Genomic DNA, 19230 nt, shown 5'->3' with positions numbered 1-19230 from the left:
AAAGCCAACAACTAGTCGTAAAAGACATTGACAATCTAGTCTCCAACGAAATTGGTGGTTTGGTCACGATTGATGCTTGATCTCGGTCAATTACAGTTGTTCAAACTCATACAATGTTAGTGGTTTTATCTCAATCAACAGCAGCAATTTAGTCCTAGCCAACATTGGCAAGTTCGATCACAGTCGACGAAGGCAATTTGACCCTCCTTGTCAATAGTGGTTTGTTCCCAGTCAAGATTAATAGTCCAATCCCATAGGCAAACCATATGAGTCTTGGTGGAGTTCTAGTCACATTCATCATCGATAGTCTACTTCTAGACAGTAATAATTCGATCATGAGCTATGGCTGTGAACAGGCCCTTGATAGCAGTGGCAAGGATTAGCAAGGACAATGACAACAGCTTGAATGCTATAGATTTGTCTTGGATGATGATGTAACAGCCTTCCTTGAAATCTTATCGTCACTTGAGGCGCTGGACACTCTCCCCCCAGATCCCACAACAGGGCGACCCCACCCCTCTCGGTGAACATTAAGAGACAAAGGCTTCCGCGCAATAGTGTGCGGATTATTCCCCTTGCGGAGAGCCTCCTCAGGTTCGATCCTCCAACCCCTTTCGGTGTGGGGTCGCCCTGTTGTGGGGCCTAGGGGGAGAGTGTCCAGTGCTGCAAAAGACCTCGAGGAGGCGGGGTGAGCGAAAGGCTGTTACAGATGACGCCAATTAACCATTCTTAATTAATAGCAAAGTTTGACATTGGATAGTGAAGGCAAATAAATGCTAGACGATGGTCACAAACCAATACTGGACAGTGAAAATGGTAGACTAACACTAGACAGTGACAATGGACTAGTAATGGATGACAGTAGAGGGTGATTGAAAATGAATTGAAATTTCTAATATGTAGAAAGAATTTAAAATTACATTAAAATCATGTTTAAGTATAAATTTGAATTTGGATCAAATCCAAATTTATAAGTTCTCATGATTTCAAATAATAAACTTGACTCAAATTTAAATCTAAATCATATACATCCAAACATGACATTAAATTTTTATATATGATATTTCTCTACAATGCAATTAAATTAATAAATATATCTTTAAAAAATAATTTATTAATGTCATTTACTTTATCAATGTTATCTTTAAAAAGAATAAATATATCTTCAAAAAATAATTTATTAATGTTATCCACTTCATGAAAAGTGTTCTATCATTCTGGACCCACCAGTGATTAAGAAATGGGTTTTATTTTGTATAGGAGAGAGCATGCTTTAATGTAATGGAATGAGACAGGACATGATGAAAAAGTCGCAATCGCAAAACCATCACTGAACAGGGGTCACGTGTCATTCACTAGCCAGCCCAATCTTCTCATCGTTCACCGTCGACATGATACACACATGACATGGACAAACACCCACCCTCATGCACATGCACATATTCCTCCAGTCCCGTACATCAATTATCTTTTAAGAATATAATTTAATTCACTTTATAAATTACTAACTAATGTAATTATTTTTTAAATTAAAAATAAAAAAAAATTAATCTTTTAATCCCTAATTTTTTAACTTATTTGTAACTCAATCCCTCAATTATCACTCGTTGCGACTCAATTTCTCAACTTTTAATTTACCTATAATTTAGTCCTCATTTTTCATTTTTTTATTTTGTATCAAATAAGAGAGATAAAAAAAGTGCTCATATATTATTCTAAAATACCCTCTTCTTGCTCATTAATGTGAGATATAAACTAACATGAAAAAAATTAACAAAAATTCAGGGACTAATTTGTAAGTAATTTAAAAGTTGAGGGACTGAGTTATAGGTGGGTTATAGTTGAGAAATTGAGTTACAGTGAGTCATAATTGAGGGATTGAGTTATAAGTAAATTAAAAGTTAGATGACTAAAAGATTAATTTTTTTTAATTTTTAAACTATTCTTAAAAAAATAAGAGAAAGAGAGACAAAAAATAATATAATATTATTTTTTTATATTTTTTATTTAAGGATTATATTTAAAATTTTATTTTCTTTTATTTTTATATTTTTATTATATTAATATTAATAAAGTTGATAAAAATAATTTATAAATAAGACAAGGTTAATACAAATCTTCAGTGGCCTTCGAGAACGGTGGTGGGCACAATTGTACACTGCAGAATGACAAAACAGTGCATCTTGGCGCGCTCCTCTTTGCACCCTGCAATTTTCTATTATTACAATTTTCGCCCCACATCTTTTTTCAAACTCGTTTAATTACCTGCTTTGTCAATTCACTCTACCATCCCCGAGCTATATGATCCATTGTTTCGTTAGTTGAAAGAAAATATATTTTATATGTTTACTGCATAAATCCGACTCTCCCCAAGACCTCAACCACTCTCTTTGTCTGATTCCAATCCTAGCTTAGAAGGCCTTTCGACTATTGACCCTGGTTAATTTCAAACCTCAGTGGATGACCAGTCCTCAATACATGCATGTGACTAGTCTCCAGAAGACTAATTAAACTAGTATATTTGACATGTTCAGTTAGATCAATATAACATCTTAAAACTACATGCTTGGGTTATACGTAGCTGAAAAAGCAATGCCAACTACTCATTTTGTTTATTGCAACTTTGACAACTCATCATTGATCAACTGTTTCCCGTCTCGTGCGTGTTCTCTGACAAGCGAAGATGGGAAGCAAAAACTGGGCTCAACAAATTAAGCGTTCACCAGAAGCATGAAATGAAAAAAGACAAGCAGGAAACTATGAGAGTGGGAGGCAGCAAGACGGGCGATTCTTGCACCCTCAATTTGATTTCAGTTCAAGTCATCCCAACCTCCAATCAGCTAATTAAAAGCAATTACTATATGCATGTTGCATTTAATTAGTATCCCTTATAGCCCAGGATAGTATTTATTTATTGTATTTATCTCTGACGATGAACTCCTTTGTAGGTCCAGCATCAAGTCTAATCCAATAAACATCGGATTGATCATCTACTTGGGTTGTTCAAATTGGATAATAAATAGGTTGGGTACATATCATATCGAACTGGTCAAAATGTTTGACATGATCACCATAGATTTGGAATATTTTCACACTGTGCCGAGAACTATGGGGCGTTTGTCCAGGTATAGAGTCAAACAATTTATATTATTTTTATATGTTTATTTTAGCTATAATATGTTTATTTCTTTCCAATAAACTACACTTTAGCGCTATGTAGATTAGCGTGCATTAAATCCATATATGATGAATCAACGCGACTGAGTGTAATCAGGTAACTTAATTAGTTGCTCGATTTCAATCTTGTCATTGTCCTTGACACGCCCAGCTACCCTAGCATTGATGTTCAGCAGTCCGCCACCTCAACAAAGGAACGAGTATTGAATGTTTCCCTGAATCAATTTCAAGATTTGTTTGGCAATTTAAAGCTTTAAAACCTACCGGCATTGCTATCGTCTAATTGAACACGACTGATCAGCAACCACCGGGGGAAAATTAAAGAGAGAGGAATGGATTGCGCATGTACAGCTCTTTTTGCAATTTGATTGCTCATATAAGGATCAAATCTGTACTTGGAGTCAATCACGACTCACGATGCGGCAGATTGTGATTAAAAATTAACCCCAGTCACGCACCACGTAAAACATGACAATATGACATGAATAGTGCAAGGGAGTGATATAGAAAATATATTCTCCGTTGATAATATTCCCCTTCTGTTTTGAAACCTCTTTGTATCAATAGATCAACTCATGGCCAATAAGTGGTCTAAAAATCAGGACACAAATAAAATAACCGATGGCAACGGATTTCTTATCCACCGTTCACGCACTTGGTAAACTCGCTTTACACGGTGTTTCAAAAAAACGCAAAATTTCCTCCGACTTATTGTGCGTGGAATAAGGATACAGGTCTCGACTCTCGACTAGGTGCGTGTATACATCTTTTTACTTTATCCTTTGTTCCCATTTTGTCCTATAAAAATAAGATAGCCCCGTGTCCTTTTATCCCATGGAAGAGAGATATTCAGAACCTTCCTTCTCAATATCCTGCCAACTTTACCGCCACAATGGCAATCAAAGGGTGGTGGCTTAGCAGGATCCAGAAGCAGAAGCAGCATTATATTAGTACGGAACTTGAGGCATCCGAGATTCCAATCGTGAGCGACAAGATAAAAAACACTTGGGAGTTTTGCCGGTGGAAGAACCTGTTTTCATTTGTAAATTTTGAACCAATCCCGTGACCCATCACTCATGTGATCACTGTCTGTTACTCAGGAAAAAAACAAAACAAAACAAGAATTATAATAAGCAGACCTGCTTTGGATTTTAATACTGCACTTAGGCTCAGCGTTCCTATTTTAAGAGGGAAAGGCGGTCAATTCACGCACCCACCCACATAACTGCTCATCCTATTCTCAGCACCCCCTCTCTTATTATTTGCATTCAAGTTAAAATTACTAGCCTCCCAAAGTTTCCAATAACATGAATTACACCGCAGGTCACAAGTAATTTCATATTTTTACTCTGAGTTGCAGTTGCAAGCTTCCCCTAATTTTGGCAGGAAATGTTTATATTACAAACAAAATTTGACAAAGACTGGCCTTCCCCACTTGAATTTTTTCTGGGCGGCAACACTTCAAATTAACTTTATTCTGTCAAGGGTACAGCTTTTCATCCACTCCAAGAGGATAATAACAGTTCGGGCAAGAACGGCACCAAGCAGCGCTAGTCCACTTTTGGGGCTCTCAACAAGTGGGCCGTATTTGAAGTTGCTCTTTGGATCACTTTTTGTTAACCCATTTCCCTGATATAATTTTTTATTTTCCGCCCACATAGTTCATGTTCATCCATAACAATATCATGGCGTGATAAATAATTATTGTTCTCCCACCATCAAAAATATACAGCAGAGAACAAAATTTCCTGAACACTGAACCTCTCTCTCTCTCACGCACACACTGTATACTTTCTAATTAATTATTAACTGCAGTTTCCAGTCCCAAAAACAAAAAAAAAAATCAGACAATTGTTTGAGATAGACTGCTAAATGGAATTGCATTCGGTATCATGTCCCCATCAAAGCCAGGAGCAGTTCTAACCTTTTATTTTGGTTCAAATTGATCCCTAACATTTATTTAAATTAATTTTTTAATTTTATATTTATTAATATAAAAAATTTAAATTTTTTAAATTCTAATAAATCTATTTATGATCAATCTGATCAGTACGGATTTAATCTAACAGTTCAATTTAATATTAAAAATTTTTATAATTTTAAAGTTTGATTATCCAAATAAACTCTAAAAAGTTCAAATATTATCTAAATGACCTAATTTGATATTAAAAAAAATTATAAATTTTACAAATTAACCATTTAAATATGTTCTAAATACTGTAGATTTAATATTAATTTTTTTATATTTTAAATTTTAATAAATATAATACTAAAAATTAATTTAACTGGACCACAAAGATTATTTTAAACCAAAATGAAGGACCAAGATTTGATGAAATGAGCACTGAATGCGGAGCCAATGCCATATGGCTGAATTATCCTGTGGAACCAAGAATAACGCTAAATCAAGGAGATCGTCCGTGTCACCATTTCTCAAACTAGAACCTTTATACATACCATAAAACTGTAATAAAATTAAAAAATATGATAAAAATTGTCATTATTAAAAAGGAGAAGCCAAACACTGCATCTGCATAGATCTTTAATAAAACTATTGGGAGCGCGTCATCCGAAATGTGTGGACCCTGATTCCCCCCCCCCCCTTCTGAGGTTTGCTTTCCTCTCAACTATCTACACATCTTTCCCGGATAAGCCTTCAACTCCACACAGTCGCCAATTTTGCTGGTTTTCCAAACAACTATAAACCTTCTCTTTCAACATCGTTACTTTTCCAATCATTGCTTGAACATATTTATGGTCTGAATAGAAATTCAATGCCATCAGCTTCTCATTCTACGCCATCCAACTCCACGAAAATGATTCTTGTTCACCACTTCTCGTCTGCCACCATGCCGCTAGTCTAAATTCCTCGGGTTTCAAGTTTCAACCATTTTCTACGACTTCAAATTGAGAAACTCAGAGCGAGAAGGCTATGTCTGCGATAGCTGCTTGTTCACATATAATCTGCAGAGAGAATTACCAGCATCAGAGGTTGATCAGTAGCGGAGGAACTAATTTGTTCTCGTTGAAGAGTTCAGCTTGGACTGGTTGGATTGAACGCAGAAAGAGAGAAACAGAAGGGAAGAGGATAGGAAAGAGGAATGTGCGGGTAAAAGCGCTTTGGCCGGATTTGTCAAGACCTGCTGTACTTGAGATGGAATCCATCACAGATGCTGATCATCTCGACCGAATTCTTCAAAGCGCTCAGCAAAATTCACAGCCCATTCTGATCGATTGGTATTTCCTTTTCTCAATTCTTATCTTTTCCTACCGTGATACCCTATCGGCGGTATCACTGTCAGTTTCATCTGACAGATATTTTGGCTTGCGTATCGTTTGCAAAGTTCCTGATGTCGTTTACCTATTGTGGTTGGGTGGCTTAATAATTAACTAGAGCCATTGTTACTTTATTTTTGGGGATAGGATGGCTGCTTGGTGCAGGAAATGCATATATTTGAAGCCCAAGTTGGAAAAGCTGGCCGCCGAGTATCACAACAAGTGAGCCTTGTTTCAGGACTTGCTCTCTGTGAAATGAATTTCCTGCAATATGAGTCAGTCTCTAATAATTAAATGCATAGTGCTAAGCTTGTCGTTATGGTGGCTGACAGGCTAAAATTTTATTGCGTGGATGTGAATAAAGTGCCCCAATCGCTAGTCAAGCGTGGCAACATCTCTGTAAGCCTCCAAGTTTCTTCCTTTTTTAATTTTCTGTCTGACTGATTGCATGTGGCTTTGCCTGTCTTAAGCAAAGTTTGATTGGTTTCTTTCTTCCTGCCAGAAAATGCCAACAATTCAGGTGCGTCATTTACCATATCAATGTCTCTCACACACAGACACAAAGATGGTAGAGTGAGTAGTGTAGGGAGTGTGGAATTAATGGGTGAATGTGTTGCAGCTATGGAAAGACGGAGAGATGAAAGCGGAAGTTATTGGTGGGCACAAGGCCTGGATGGTGATTGAAGAAGTGAGAGAAATGATCCAAAAGTTCATATAAAGATATATACATCATTCGCACTCCTCTTCATCTACTCCCAAAGAAAACAGTATTCCTGTAATGCCCACGATTGCTTTTCTATATGTCAATGTCATGAAGCTGTGTATATCCATGATAAGCCTTGCAATAGCACGAAAATTTGAAGGGCGAAAGACAGTTCCTATGGACAATTGGGATCGGTGAATTTTCACTGATTTATTATATTATAAACTATTGCGTCAAGTATCAACAATAAGTCGCTTTGGCCGAGTGGTTAAGGCGTGTGCCTGCTAAGTACATGGGGTTTCCCCGCCAGAGTTCGAATCTCTCAGGCGACGTGTTTTTACATTTTTTTTCAAATTTTCATGAACGTTTAATATCAGTTTCCAGTAATTTGTTTTCTATTATCACTTTTCTGAACATTCTCCAATCACACCAGGGGAGAGAGAGTAAGACGGATGACAAAACACGATGACTAGACCAACAATGTCGGAGGCCGAAAAGAAAGCTAGGATTGAAAGCAGAAACACGCAAGAAAAATTAAAAACAAAGAAATTCGAAACCGAATATTCATTACTCAACGACAGAGGACGAAAAATTCATTGGCAAATGAAAATGATGGGAAAAAATTCATTGGATTAATTGAAAAACCACAAGCATTCTTTGATCTAAAGATGCTGTAGGATTCCAATTTCAACGCGTTGCGTTGGGGGCCCGTGGATAATAAACATTTCCTAGTTTGAATTCTAAAGGGTATGCACTATCCACAAAACATTGTTAAACAAATCAATCCTTGAAATGATCAAACGTCATTCACAAGTTCGGGAGTAGTGGATTGTGAGTTGCACACAGACACAGGTTATCCTATTTTTTCTCGGATACGAACGCACGTTTTATGCATGTTTAGTTGTCTAATATCCACAAGCGAAATAGTTTGTCAATCTAATTTTCGAGGACGAGCTAAATCTTACTTCAGAAGGACGTCTTTCTGATTAGATCAACGTAATAAAACGAAATTGCAAACGCCTTAGCTGCCACAGCTAGTATTGAATCATTAATTGCAGTTGCATTTCCAGTCCCAGAGAATCTCATCTAAACCAAACGGAAATTCACCAAGACTAAGTTAACCAAACAGGAGACCGTTTGCATTGCAGAAGAAAATAATTTTCATAGACTCTACCAGCATTAACCAGGATTATCGTAGTTCACAATATCCCATGCCAATCCATTCACTCCTTATTGAATGGAGCAGAATCCTTGATCTTTAAAAAAGGAAAAAAAATAATAGGAACACAGAAACACAATGGAATAATGCTAAATTCCAAAGCCGAAGACAGTCTTTATCCTTTGAAAAATGAGATCCCGCCATCCTCTCTCAGTGTTCTCCACCACAGTGGCGTTGCCATATCTGCATTTCCAAGGAGTCGGTTGAGATCCAAGAAATTTGATAGAAAAATCCATAAACGGAGGCCATGTTTTCAATTGCTCACCTATCTTCAATTGGAACATCAGTGTGTGTCAGCTTGATAATTGTCACTCCCGGTTCAGGCTCCTCAAACACAAGTCTTACCTGCAACATCATCGACACTCAATCATATGACAACTAGCCCACATTTGAATCCTATGAGTGCAAAAGACATAGAAAAACTTACCAGAGACTGCATACCATCCGGCCAGCTCTCAAACCTCCATTTTTGCACAATGAATTTAGCTTCCTGCAACTCCACATTAGTTCCTTTCACGGACCCATCAAAAATGCTAAACTCTCCACCGACTTCTTTACTTATCCTTGCATTGCTCTGCGTGAAACCTTTCCACCTATTCTCATCCATCAATATCTCATACAAATCGCTTGCCCTGCAGTTCAATCTCTCCGTCAAGCTAATTGTTTTACACCCCTTCTTACTTTCTTTCTTCACTTCATGATTCTCCACCGCGTTCTCATTCTTTGCCGGAGCCGCGGCGAGGGATGAAGCATTATTCGGAGGCGCCACTTTCTTCTTCTCCAGGCTGTCTTGGACAGGTCCTCCTTTCGCCATACTCTGTACCCAAACCTTAACTTTCTCCAAAATCAAAGGCTTCCCTTTGGAAACCATTGCCTCTTTCAGCCTCTTTCCGATGGGTCCTTCGTCCTTGACAGTGACCTTGACCTCGGGGTCTTCATCTGCATTCTCGTCGGATATATAAGGGATCTCCACTGTACCATTGACCTTGAGCAAGGATTTGCCTTCGGAATCTTTAGCTTCTCCTTCCCAAGACAAGGTGAGGCTGATCTCGTAACCGGGAATGATTTTGCCCTTGCGAATGTTGACGTACGCCTCACCATCGAGCCTGTCGACTTTCTTGGTCTTGATGAACAAATCGGCGTCGCCGTTAAGAAGGACAAGGTTGGAAAGGAGATTGTTAAAGAAGCTGCGAGACCATTCGAGACAGTCAGTTTCGGCCCAGTGCCAATTGTGAACGTTGGTGCCATCAAGCCTCTCCTCCACGATCCAGCGCTTGTCTCCCTCGCCGTATCTAGCCATGGAAGAAGAAGCTACGTGGAAGCGAATATGCGAGATGAAAGATCTGAGAGAAAGAAGGAAGAAATAGGGAGGCGGAAGAGGAGGCTGAATCTGGGCTGTTCGGACCACTTCGGAGGGAGGAAGGGTCTAGAATTAAACAACGCAGAAACAAGTGATGAAGCTTCTCATAAATCCCACCCGTTGACTAGGGAGACCATGGAAAAGTCTAGAAGACCTCGAATTCATTCATTGCCGAAATTAGGGGTTTGACAGGCCAAGAGCCAGAAGCCTGAAACCCCTGGGCCCCTCATACTCCTAGTTTTAACCTTGAGATCGTGCCGAATTGTTGATCTCCTTGTTAACTTGTTTTTTCATCTTCTGGTTTTTGATCCGGTTCCAATCGAAAAAACCATGATGGGGCTGGCGTAACGGTCCTGCGTTATTTCTGTTTCAATTTTTAAACCCCTTCCCTTTGGGGGAATGACATATAGATCCCAATACATGCATTTAATTTCAATAAAATTTTAAGAAATTTCAAAACACTAATAAAAACCCAAGGTCCTTAAGGAGGATTATATGAACAAAATCAATTTACCTAAATATCCTTGTTCAATTTTTTAAAATATCATTCTTCTTCCTCCCGTTCATTCACATCTCAAAGTTTGAAACCAAAATTGAGAACCCATGGAAGGCGCAAGTCTTACCTGCAACCCCTATTGTCAAGGCTGATTTATCGATGGCGCAATCCTTTGGCCAAGGACTTCGCTACAAAATTACAAAGAGGCTCGCATCCTCGTAGTTTGCTTTGAGATTGCTACTATCACATTCTGCAAACCTAAGCGACACTTACCTAGACAACCTTATGGGTTAAGCTCTCTTCGGAGATGCTGTGGTTGCCATCATAGTTGGCTCCAGCCCAGTCTTTATAGAGAAGCCTCTATTTAAGCTAGTATAGAAGTCATAATTTACTCTATCATCATAGTCCCTGTGAACTTTGGTTGATGTTTTTATAATTTGAAATTAGATCAACTTGGACTTAGTTGACATATATATATATATATATATATATTGTTTTTTCAAACATTAACCAAAGTTCATAGGGACTATGAGGACGGAGCCAATTATGACTTCTATACTAGTTCAAATAGAGGCTTTTCCACGGGGATTGGGTTGGAGCCAACTATGACTTTTATATTAGCTCAAATAGAGGCTTCTCCATGGGGATTGGGTCGGAGCCAACTATGATGGCAACCACATCATCTCCGAAAAGGGCTTGGCCCATAAGGTTGTCAAGGTAAGTGTCGCTAGGTCTGCGAAATGTGACAATAACAATCTCAGAGCAAATTATGAGGATGCAAGCCTCTCTGTGATTTTTTAGTGAAGTTCTTGGCCAAAGGATTGTGCCATCGATAAAGCAGCCTTGAGAGTGGGTTTTACAGGTAAGACCTGCGCCTTCATGGGTTCTCGATTTTGGTTTCAGACTTTGAGATATGAATGAACGGGAGGAAGGAGAATGATATTTTGGGAAAATAAACAAGGATATCTTGGTAAATTAATTTTGTTCATATAATCCTCCTTGAGGACCTTAGGACTTTACTAGTGCTTTGGAATTTCTTGGGACTTTATTAGGATTAGATGCATGTCTTGGGACCTAATTGTCATTCCCCCTTTCCATTTGACTATCTCCGAACAATAGAAAATTGTAAAAATGTCATTTTAATAAAACATATATAGAGGAGAAAAATCTTCCTATAGAAAAGAGGCTGGGATACTCATTTAAGAATTGAGAGTACACGTGGGGGTTAAGAATAGGAATAATATCAATCAAGGATTAATATCAGCCAAACATGTTTATATCAAAGATGAATAGATTCTAAAAATTTTACTGCAGTCTCTTAATCTTTAACTAATATTAATTTTTATGTGAAACGACCAACTTGCTCCTGAGATATAAAATGAAAAAAAAAAAGTTACCCTCACTATCACTGGCACTGACCATAAGAAACCTTGACGCCAATAAGGTTGCTTGGGCCCTTGCCACTAACAAGATCACCAATGGCCAATCACAGGAGCTTCAAAGTTATTGGTGCCTTTTTCAAAAAAATTGAAAAATGTGGTCAGAAAGGGTTTGATCCTATAACTTTATGACCACCAAATAAACTTGGTAGCCTCCAAGCCACCAAATCCATTTAATTATATATGGTAAATGTGCGCACGTGCGCGCATTTATGGCCATACAAGTTTCTAAACCACTTTCATGTCATAATATAACAATGTGTTATTAATTTTAGAATGACATTTGCTATTTTACTAATGTTACTTATTAATCTATCATGGTTGATTACAAATTAAGAGTTTTAAAACTTTATGTATTTTACTTATTAAAATTTGTATATATTGTTGTTAATCACAAAATAGTTGTTGTTAAAATATGAATAAATACTTGTTGATGAATAATTGACACTCATATAATGAAGCCCATCTTATCAACTTTTTATAAAAACCTGAATAGATTATTGTTAATTTTGAAAACGTTATTGTTAAAATTTAAATGGATACTTATTGATAAGGAGCAAACATTTATACAATTAAACCTATCTTATCTATTTTTTTAACTTATTAAAACTTGAATGAAATGTTATTAATTACAAATGCACTATTGTGAAACTTTAATGGATACTTGTTATTGATGATTGAAAGCACAAGTCTAATGGAAAAGGTGTATAAACAATAAGCCATCCAATTTTTTACAATAATGCATTCAAAATTAATAACGATCCATTCAAAATTTAACAATTTAGAAAAAAATGAATAGGATGGGTTTAATTGTATATGTGTTAGTCTTTCATCAACAAATATCGATTCAAGTTTCGACAATAACTCATCTGAAATTAATAATAATTTATTTGAGTTTTGACAAGTTAAAAAATTGACAAAATGAGCTTATTTGTATTAGTGTTAGTCTTTTATCAATAAGTATCTACTTGGATTTTTACAACAACTTATTTTGAAATTAACAACAAACTATTTGAGCTTTAATAAGTTAGAAAAAATAATAAGATGAACTTAATTATACAAATTTTAGTTATTTATCAACAAATATTCACTTAAATTTTGACAATAACTCAATCGAAATTAACAACAATTTTGCCTTTAATAAGTTAGAAAAACTGAGGATGGGTTTAATTGTACAAACGTTAGTCCTTTATCAATAAGTATCAATTTTGATTTTCACAACAATATATTTGAAATTAATAATAATTCAGTTTAATAAGTTAGAAAATGAATAGAATGAGCTTATTCGTACAAGTGTTATTCTTTTATCAAATTGTATCTTTTCAAATTTTAACAATAATTCTTTCAAAATCAACAGTAATTCATTTGTATTTTAACAAAAAGCTAATAGGATATGTTTAATTGTTCAAGTATTAGTCATTTATTAATAAGTATCCATTCACGTCTTGACAACACCAATTTTGTGGTTAGCAACAATACATTCAAACTTTAACGAGTAAAATGTATGAAGTTTTAAAACTTTCAATTTGTAATTGATTATATTAGATTGACAAGTAATATTTGTAACACACCAAAATTTTTTTTTAAATAATTTAACTCAACCATAGTTAGGTTACAACCATCCAACACATTCTTATATCAATAATTTCAATATAAAATATTTTATAATTGGCTTCAACTCACACACTATAACATTTCAGATAAATTTTTACCTCCCACATGCTATTAGGCTAAATCACATTTGTCCATTCTTATACTCCCAACAAGTAAATTAAATCACATTTGTCCATCCTTATACTTCCAACAAGTAAAATAAGCAATTTAATCAATTTTCAACACAAGCCAGTTATTTGGCCTTATAATCATGCCATTTTAACCAATCCAAAATAAACCAAATATTAAAATTACAGTCATTCAAATTGTACCAAAAATAGAAATAGTTTGAAAGGCATGATTACATTTATATATTCATATAATTGACAATAAACAAAAAGCCCTAATATTGGCAATATAACATATTATAAATTATAAATTAAATACTCAAAAAAGACAGTGAATTTATACCACTAAGCCTCTGGGACTCCTCCACGTGTCACTCGTGGCTCTTCTCCTGAAAATTGTTAACCACATAAGGAGACTCAAAAATCCCAGTAACCAAAGCCAATTTATGATAGTGTATTCAAACAGTTAAGTGTGTACTTACTAAGTGAGAATTAAAAAAAAATAATTCCAACAAATATAAGAAATATTGTAATACACACAAACAACCATCCTTATATCCCTCAATTAACCTTGAGCCGTAGCCCTCACTCAGTGCTAAATTACCCGGCCAAAGGTAGATTAGCTCGAGTCCTTACAAGTCACATATTGAGCTCCAATAGGGGCGTACCACGTGGCACATAAATAGAACAATAATAGCAAGTCTCCCAACACCTCCCACAATAAGAAACAAATTCATAATAATTACACAATTATACAATATTACAAAATTCAAATTTTCTCAATAATCACCCAATTAACATGAAGTAACACGAATCACAAATTAAAAGCATGGTTACCTCGGGCTTTTTCAATAAATTATTCCTTAAAATTTCTTTCTCACCACAATCTTTACCAGTAATACAATCTACAAATAACATATTATTTATAAATATTAGTTTCAATTTTTGAAACTAATAAAATAATTCTAATAATAGAATTAAAAATATAACATAATTTCTAATATCAATCTTAATACAAATCGAAAGTTAATACTATTAAGTAAAATTTTTAACTCCTCTTTTAATTATCAATAAACATTAATAATCTAAAAATCAACTTCTAAACTAATTTCTATTATCAAAATTTTCTTTTTATTTCATAAATTCGTACCTAAAATATTCAAAAATTAAAAATTGAGTCTCTAGCTTAGAATCATAATCCTATAACCATAATAATTCATTTCTCATCCCAAATAATCATCTAAACCTCAATAAGTCAACATATATTTTTAGATCTAGTTTAGAATTTGATCCATAAGCCACAAATTCAAAGATCATCAGTAAATTTATACTTTAGAACATTTATTATACTACTGACAATCTCAAAAACCATATTTATTCAACATAAATTCATCCCTCTTCCAGATCTTAAATTTTCTACCACTACAAACTCAGAAACCAAAGAAGAATGATGACTAAAAAATTTTTTTAGAACACTTAGTCTTGAAAAGCTTAAAATCACACCCTAAATATCCTATTAAAAACTCTTACCTTAAAAATTTAGATATTTCGCACCGGCGACTCGCTTCTCTCCGCCTCAACTCGTGCGCAGGAAAAGAATTGAAGAAATGAAAGGAAACGGGTGAGTTTTTATAAAAATTCAGTGGGTCCCACATTTTTTATTATTATTATTTCTTCTTTTCTCTCTCTCCCTTTTTTTATTATTTTATATTACTATTGATGCGGCGGCCGAAAGCAATTATCTTTTTCTTCTTCTCTTCTTTTTTTTTTGGATACCCTTTTTTTTTATAATAATAATTTAATAATATTTTTAATTAATTAATTAATAATAATTTTTTTAAAAAATTTTTAATTTAGAATTATATCCTAAGTTAGATTTAATGATCATTTCCTACTAATTTATTTACCTCTAAATATTTTTTAAAATTTTTATTAACCCAAATTAACTATTAAAATTTAAATTGAGATGTTACAATATTAGTAAAGGAACAAGTGTCATTTTAAAATTAACAATACACTATTATATTATAATATGGAAGTGGTTTAAAAATTTGGATTGTTACACGCGCAAGCGCACATATTTGTCATGTATAATCAAATGAGCTTGGTGGATTTTTAAGTATCCGAGGGTCGTAGAATCACACCACCTTTAGCCACCTTTACCAATTTTTTTAGTGTCATCAACATCGGAATTCCAATAAGGTCGCTAATGGCAAGGAAGTAGTAATATGGAAATGGTATAAAAATTTAGATTGTTACATGTGTGTACATGCGTGCACGCGTGTTTTGTCATATATTTATATGGGCTTGGTGGCTTTTTTAGGTGGCCAATGAGGTTTGATATTTTACAAAAAAAAAAGTGTCATTGGCATCGAATCTTAGGGGTTGCAGTGGCAAGGTCTTTGCCAACGGCTTGATGGCCAGTGCCAACGACAGTGAAGGTGACTTTTTTTATTATTTTATATTTTAAAAGCGATTTGATAATTTCACATAAAAAGTATTAGTTAAGGATCAAGGGGCCATAGTAAAATTTCATAATCTATTAGTCATTGATTGATATAAATATGCTCTTATGGTCCTAATTGATATTTCCCCTCTTGATGTGACCTTGCACACAGTATTTTGCATCTTGGCAGGTCTCATTTCTGAGCCATAACTACATAGAGTGGGAAAAAAAAAGGTTTAGATTGTATGAAGGAAAAAATAAAAAGAAAATAAAGATGAAAGAAAATTATAAAGAAAAACTTCTCATTATATTTTTATGAGTTTTCCCTCCTAATTTTTCATCATCTTTATTTTTTGTTCATCTAAACAAAGTAAGAAGAATAATGAAAGATAAAGAGATATTCATACAACGAATCATTACCAAAACTTATAAGATTTGTTGATAGTCTAATTTTCGGTATTGAATGAGTGATAGAAAAGGACGCCAAGACAAAATGTCCAGCAACGTGTAGGAATAATCATATTTGTCAATGGCACAAGAAGACAACCGGATAAGAATCACAAGATGTATGAAAGCAAAATTTAGGTTTATGGAAAGAAATGAAACAAGTTGAAAATGTGATTAACATAGTTTGACACGAGTTGACAATATGATTGCACAAAAACTAGACCAGATCAAGGTGTGCATCAACTCGAGTTCCAATCTAAAATATTTTCAGGCTAAACCTTACAATCTAAGGTCTAGTTTGGTCCAAAGCAAACCAATACTAGACTATGTTAGGTTTAGTCTCTATGTTGGGAGACCATTTTCCCAAACCATGCTATTTTTTTCACATGAAAAGATGAAGTGAAGAACCATTTACCCATATACTTGTTGTGCAATCAAATTCATGAAAAAAGCAACTCATCAAACTAGTTATCCTAAAAAAAAAACCACACCAATATAGTTCTACAAGCAAGTCAATTTCATTAATGGGACTAGAAACAAATAGCAATTCAAAAAAGCCAATGGGTCTCACTTCAAACCTTTCAACACATGACAAACCCACTATAAAATGAACACAAATGGAGGAAGAAGGAGCACCGAGCACCCAACGATAGATAAAAATGAGAGAGGAAGACAAAGCACACACGAGGAGGATGAACAAACATAAATTGACGATAAGGAAGAAAAATTACTAATTGACAACAACATCTACGAGCGACTTCGAGAATCATGGGCGAGATCACTAGATTTGGATGAGAGTAAAACCCCACCATCTCTCCATTGTTTAGTTCCTCACGTTAATGATTAACAATTAGCTTCGCCAGCACAATAAATTTATATTCCACACAGTGACTCAATGACGACAACAACAATCCCCCATAGTGGCTCTTCAACTTAGTGCGATGGGGGGTTAGAGGATAAAAGGGGAAAGGTAAAAGATGAGAGTTTAATTGAGAATCAAAGTGTGAAAAGTTAAATATAGGGAAGACAGTAATAGAGTTGGGAAATAGGTGGGCATAGCCCTTAAAGGCCTGAGCATTTAATACCAATTTTTCATTTTTCACCCCTTTTTTAAAACTCGACCCTTATTTAAAGGGCGCAGGGCCAAACCCGTAAGCCCTGTTCTAAAAAAATTTAGAAAAATTAAAATAAAATTAAGCACTACAAATTGATTAAAATATTCTAAAATTAAAATCCTTATATTTTTTTAGAAATTAAACAACACACATTTAAAAGTCTAGTAATAAAATTCAAATCTTAACTAAAAAATAGTTTATTTTTTATAAATACATAAACATAATAATTATAGAAAAATAAAAAATATAAAAAATTTTATACTGTACACTAATATTTATTAAATTATATTAAATTAATTTTAGAATAAATTAATAATAATATAATATGTGTAGGATCAAGGCTTCAAACGAGCATGTCCTTAGCTTCAAACGTGTGTTTCACCAAAAAAAAATTAACAATGATATAATAAGGCTTAAAGGGCTGCTCGGATTCAAACCCTTTTTTACAGCACTTATTAAGGCTAGGCTCTCAAATTCAGTTACTTTAAAAAAATTTATTTTCAAAACTCGCACCCTTATTTAAATAAGGTCTCCAAGCCTGACCTTCAGACCTGATCTCTATTTCCAACTCTAAGTAAGGCCTTGTTTGGAGACGTTATTTACAAAATAAAACAATGAATATTAGGCTAGCTTGGACCATTTAGTCTGGATAGTTGGTCTTGAACCTAGTTTAATACCCGTTAATTTAGTGTGGCCCAGTCTATCTTATATATTTTTTGGCTAATTTTTTTTAGACCAAGTTGGACCAAACAACCTCAGGTCAAATCGGGTTGATTGAATTTCGGGCTATTCTGAACAGCCTTAGTTGACACTAAATCATACATGGAACTGGAAAGGCAAGTTTTTTTTTTTTACTTATAAATATTTTTTTATTGAAGATAATTTTATTCAAAATACTATCAAATACTAGATGCAAGTGTCTCTGCTAACAAAGATTCGAACATTGTGCTGCTTGCCACGACGTGAGGAAGACAAGCTGATACTTGATTGGAAGTTGGAACTTTGGACCTCACAAGTTTCATCAAACTAGAGATATCGTTGTCTCAGGCGGCAAACTTCCCACAAAGCCCAAATGCTTGGCCTCATACATTAAAAAATCACTTTCCATTTATTTAAATATCTTCTCGATATATCACGTTATCAGCGCTATCTACATTTGGGTTTGTTTTTCTAAGAAGTGATAATATAAACTGACTTTTCACAGTTTGGAAGTTGACTTCACTTAATTGGTGAATTATCTGCAGATTATAATTAGAATCCGCACTATTCCACGACAAAAAAGTATATTACTTTTTAAAATTATAACTAAAAGGAAAAAATGTTCTTACATTGTTGAGACTAAAATTCGAACTACACTTCCGGTCCTAATTATAGTAACTAGTTGATTTTTTAAGTCTTAAATGTAAAACGCCATCTATTTTGTTTTCTAAATTTAGATTTTTTAAAAAAAAAAATCTCCTTATTGATTACGCATATTAAATGGTGATTTCCAGCTATAGGGAAGGGGTATTTTTCAATGCAAATAATTAAGAATGATATTTCAGAAAAATTAACATATATTTATAAATAAACTAACTTAACTATTTTTTTAATGTTATATAACTTAATCATCTAACTTCCACGTTTACGATGAGATGAATTATTTTTTTTCCCACATGAGCAGGTAGCTGCAAGTGGATTTGTAACCTCACATCAGCACGAACCTTTTCGAGGGGGCAAAAAAAAAAATCCACCCACCCACAAGCACCAGCAGCGAACATGCATGTGTACGTACATGGTGGCGGTACCGCACCCTTGTGATATGTTGATATTTTATATTTATTGTGACATT

At 34.6% G+C, this 19230-nt stretch overlaps 2 protein-coding genes and 1 non-coding gene across 3 annotated transcripts; 2 read left to right on the top strand and 1 right to left on the bottom strand.

Annotated features, from left to right (window-relative positions):
- Positions 1-5774: 5774 nt before the first annotated feature.
- LOC129291095 (thioredoxin-like 3-1, chloroplastic) lies at positions 5775-7381 on the top strand. The gene is made up of 5 exons (XM_054928243.1): positions 5775-6414; positions 6601-6675; positions 6786-6852; positions 6956-6973; positions 7073-7381. Exons 1-5 carry the CDS (start codon positions 6110-6112, stop codon positions 7169-7171), a joined length of 564 nt encoding a protein of 187 aa, XP_054784218.1. The 5' UTR covers positions 5775-6109; the 3' UTR covers positions 7172-7381.
- Positions 7382-7406: 25 nt separating this feature from the next.
- Positions 7407-7488, top strand: TRNAS-GCU (transfer RNA serine (anticodon GCU)). The gene has a single exon. It is a non-coding gene; the product is annotated as a tRNA-Ser (tRNA).
- Positions 7489-8273: 785 nt separating this feature from the next.
- Positions 8274-9925, bottom strand: LOC129291089 (uncharacterized). The gene is made up of 3 exons (XM_054928231.1): positions 8803-9925; positions 8641-8720; positions 8274-8558 (listed from the first exon to the last, which is right to left on the bottom strand). The coding sequence occupies exons 1-3, from the start codon at positions 9673-9675 to the stop codon at positions 8465-8467; spliced, it is 1047 nt and encodes a 348-aa protein (XP_054784206.1). The 5' UTR covers positions 9676-9925; the 3' UTR covers positions 8274-8464.
- Positions 9926-19230: the final 9305 nt, after the last annotated feature.

Source organism: Prosopis cineraria, unplaced genomic scaffold (genome assembly GCF_029017545.1).
Source record: "Prosopis cineraria cultivar Desert tree isolate PC_DT_omini unplaced genomic scaffold, ASM2901754v1 PC1, whole genome shotgun sequence".
Classification (NCBI taxonomy): Eukaryota; Viridiplantae; Streptophyta; class Magnoliopsida; order Fabales; family Fabaceae; genus Prosopis; species Prosopis cineraria.
Note: the sequence above shows the minus strand (reverse complement) of the source record. Positions and strands in the feature narration are given on the sequence as shown.

What these genes read in the sequence shown, in the direction of transcription:
- LOC129291095 (XM_054928243.1), top strand. Translation starts at nt 6,110, where the DNA reads ATGTCTGCGATAGCTGCTTGTTCACATATAATCTGCAGAGAGAATTAC. An exon ending in CAGCCCATTCTGATCGATTG is followed by an intron (nt 6,415 to 6,600) that starts GTATTTCCTTTT and finishes TTTTGGGGATAG; the next exon opens with GATGGCTGCTTGGTGCAGGA. An exon ending in GCCGCCGAGTATCACAACAA is followed by an intron (nt 6,676 to 6,785) that starts GTGAGCCTTGTT and finishes GGTGGCTGACAG; the next exon opens with GCTAAAATTTTATTGCGTGG.
- LOC129291089 (XM_054928231.1), bottom strand. Translation starts at nt 9,675, where the DNA reads ATGGCTAGATACGGCGAGGGAGACAAGCGCTGGATCGTGGAGGAGAGG. An exon ending in CGGATGGTATGCAGTCTCTG is followed by an intron (nt 8,721 to 8,802) that starts GTAAGTTTTTCT and finishes ATGATGTTGCAG; the next exon opens with GTAAGACTTGTGTTTGAGGA. An exon ending in GATGTTCCAATTGAAGATAG is followed by an intron (nt 8,559 to 8,640) that starts GTGAGCAATTGA and finishes TTGGAAATGCAG; the next exon opens with ATATGGCAACGCCACTGTGG.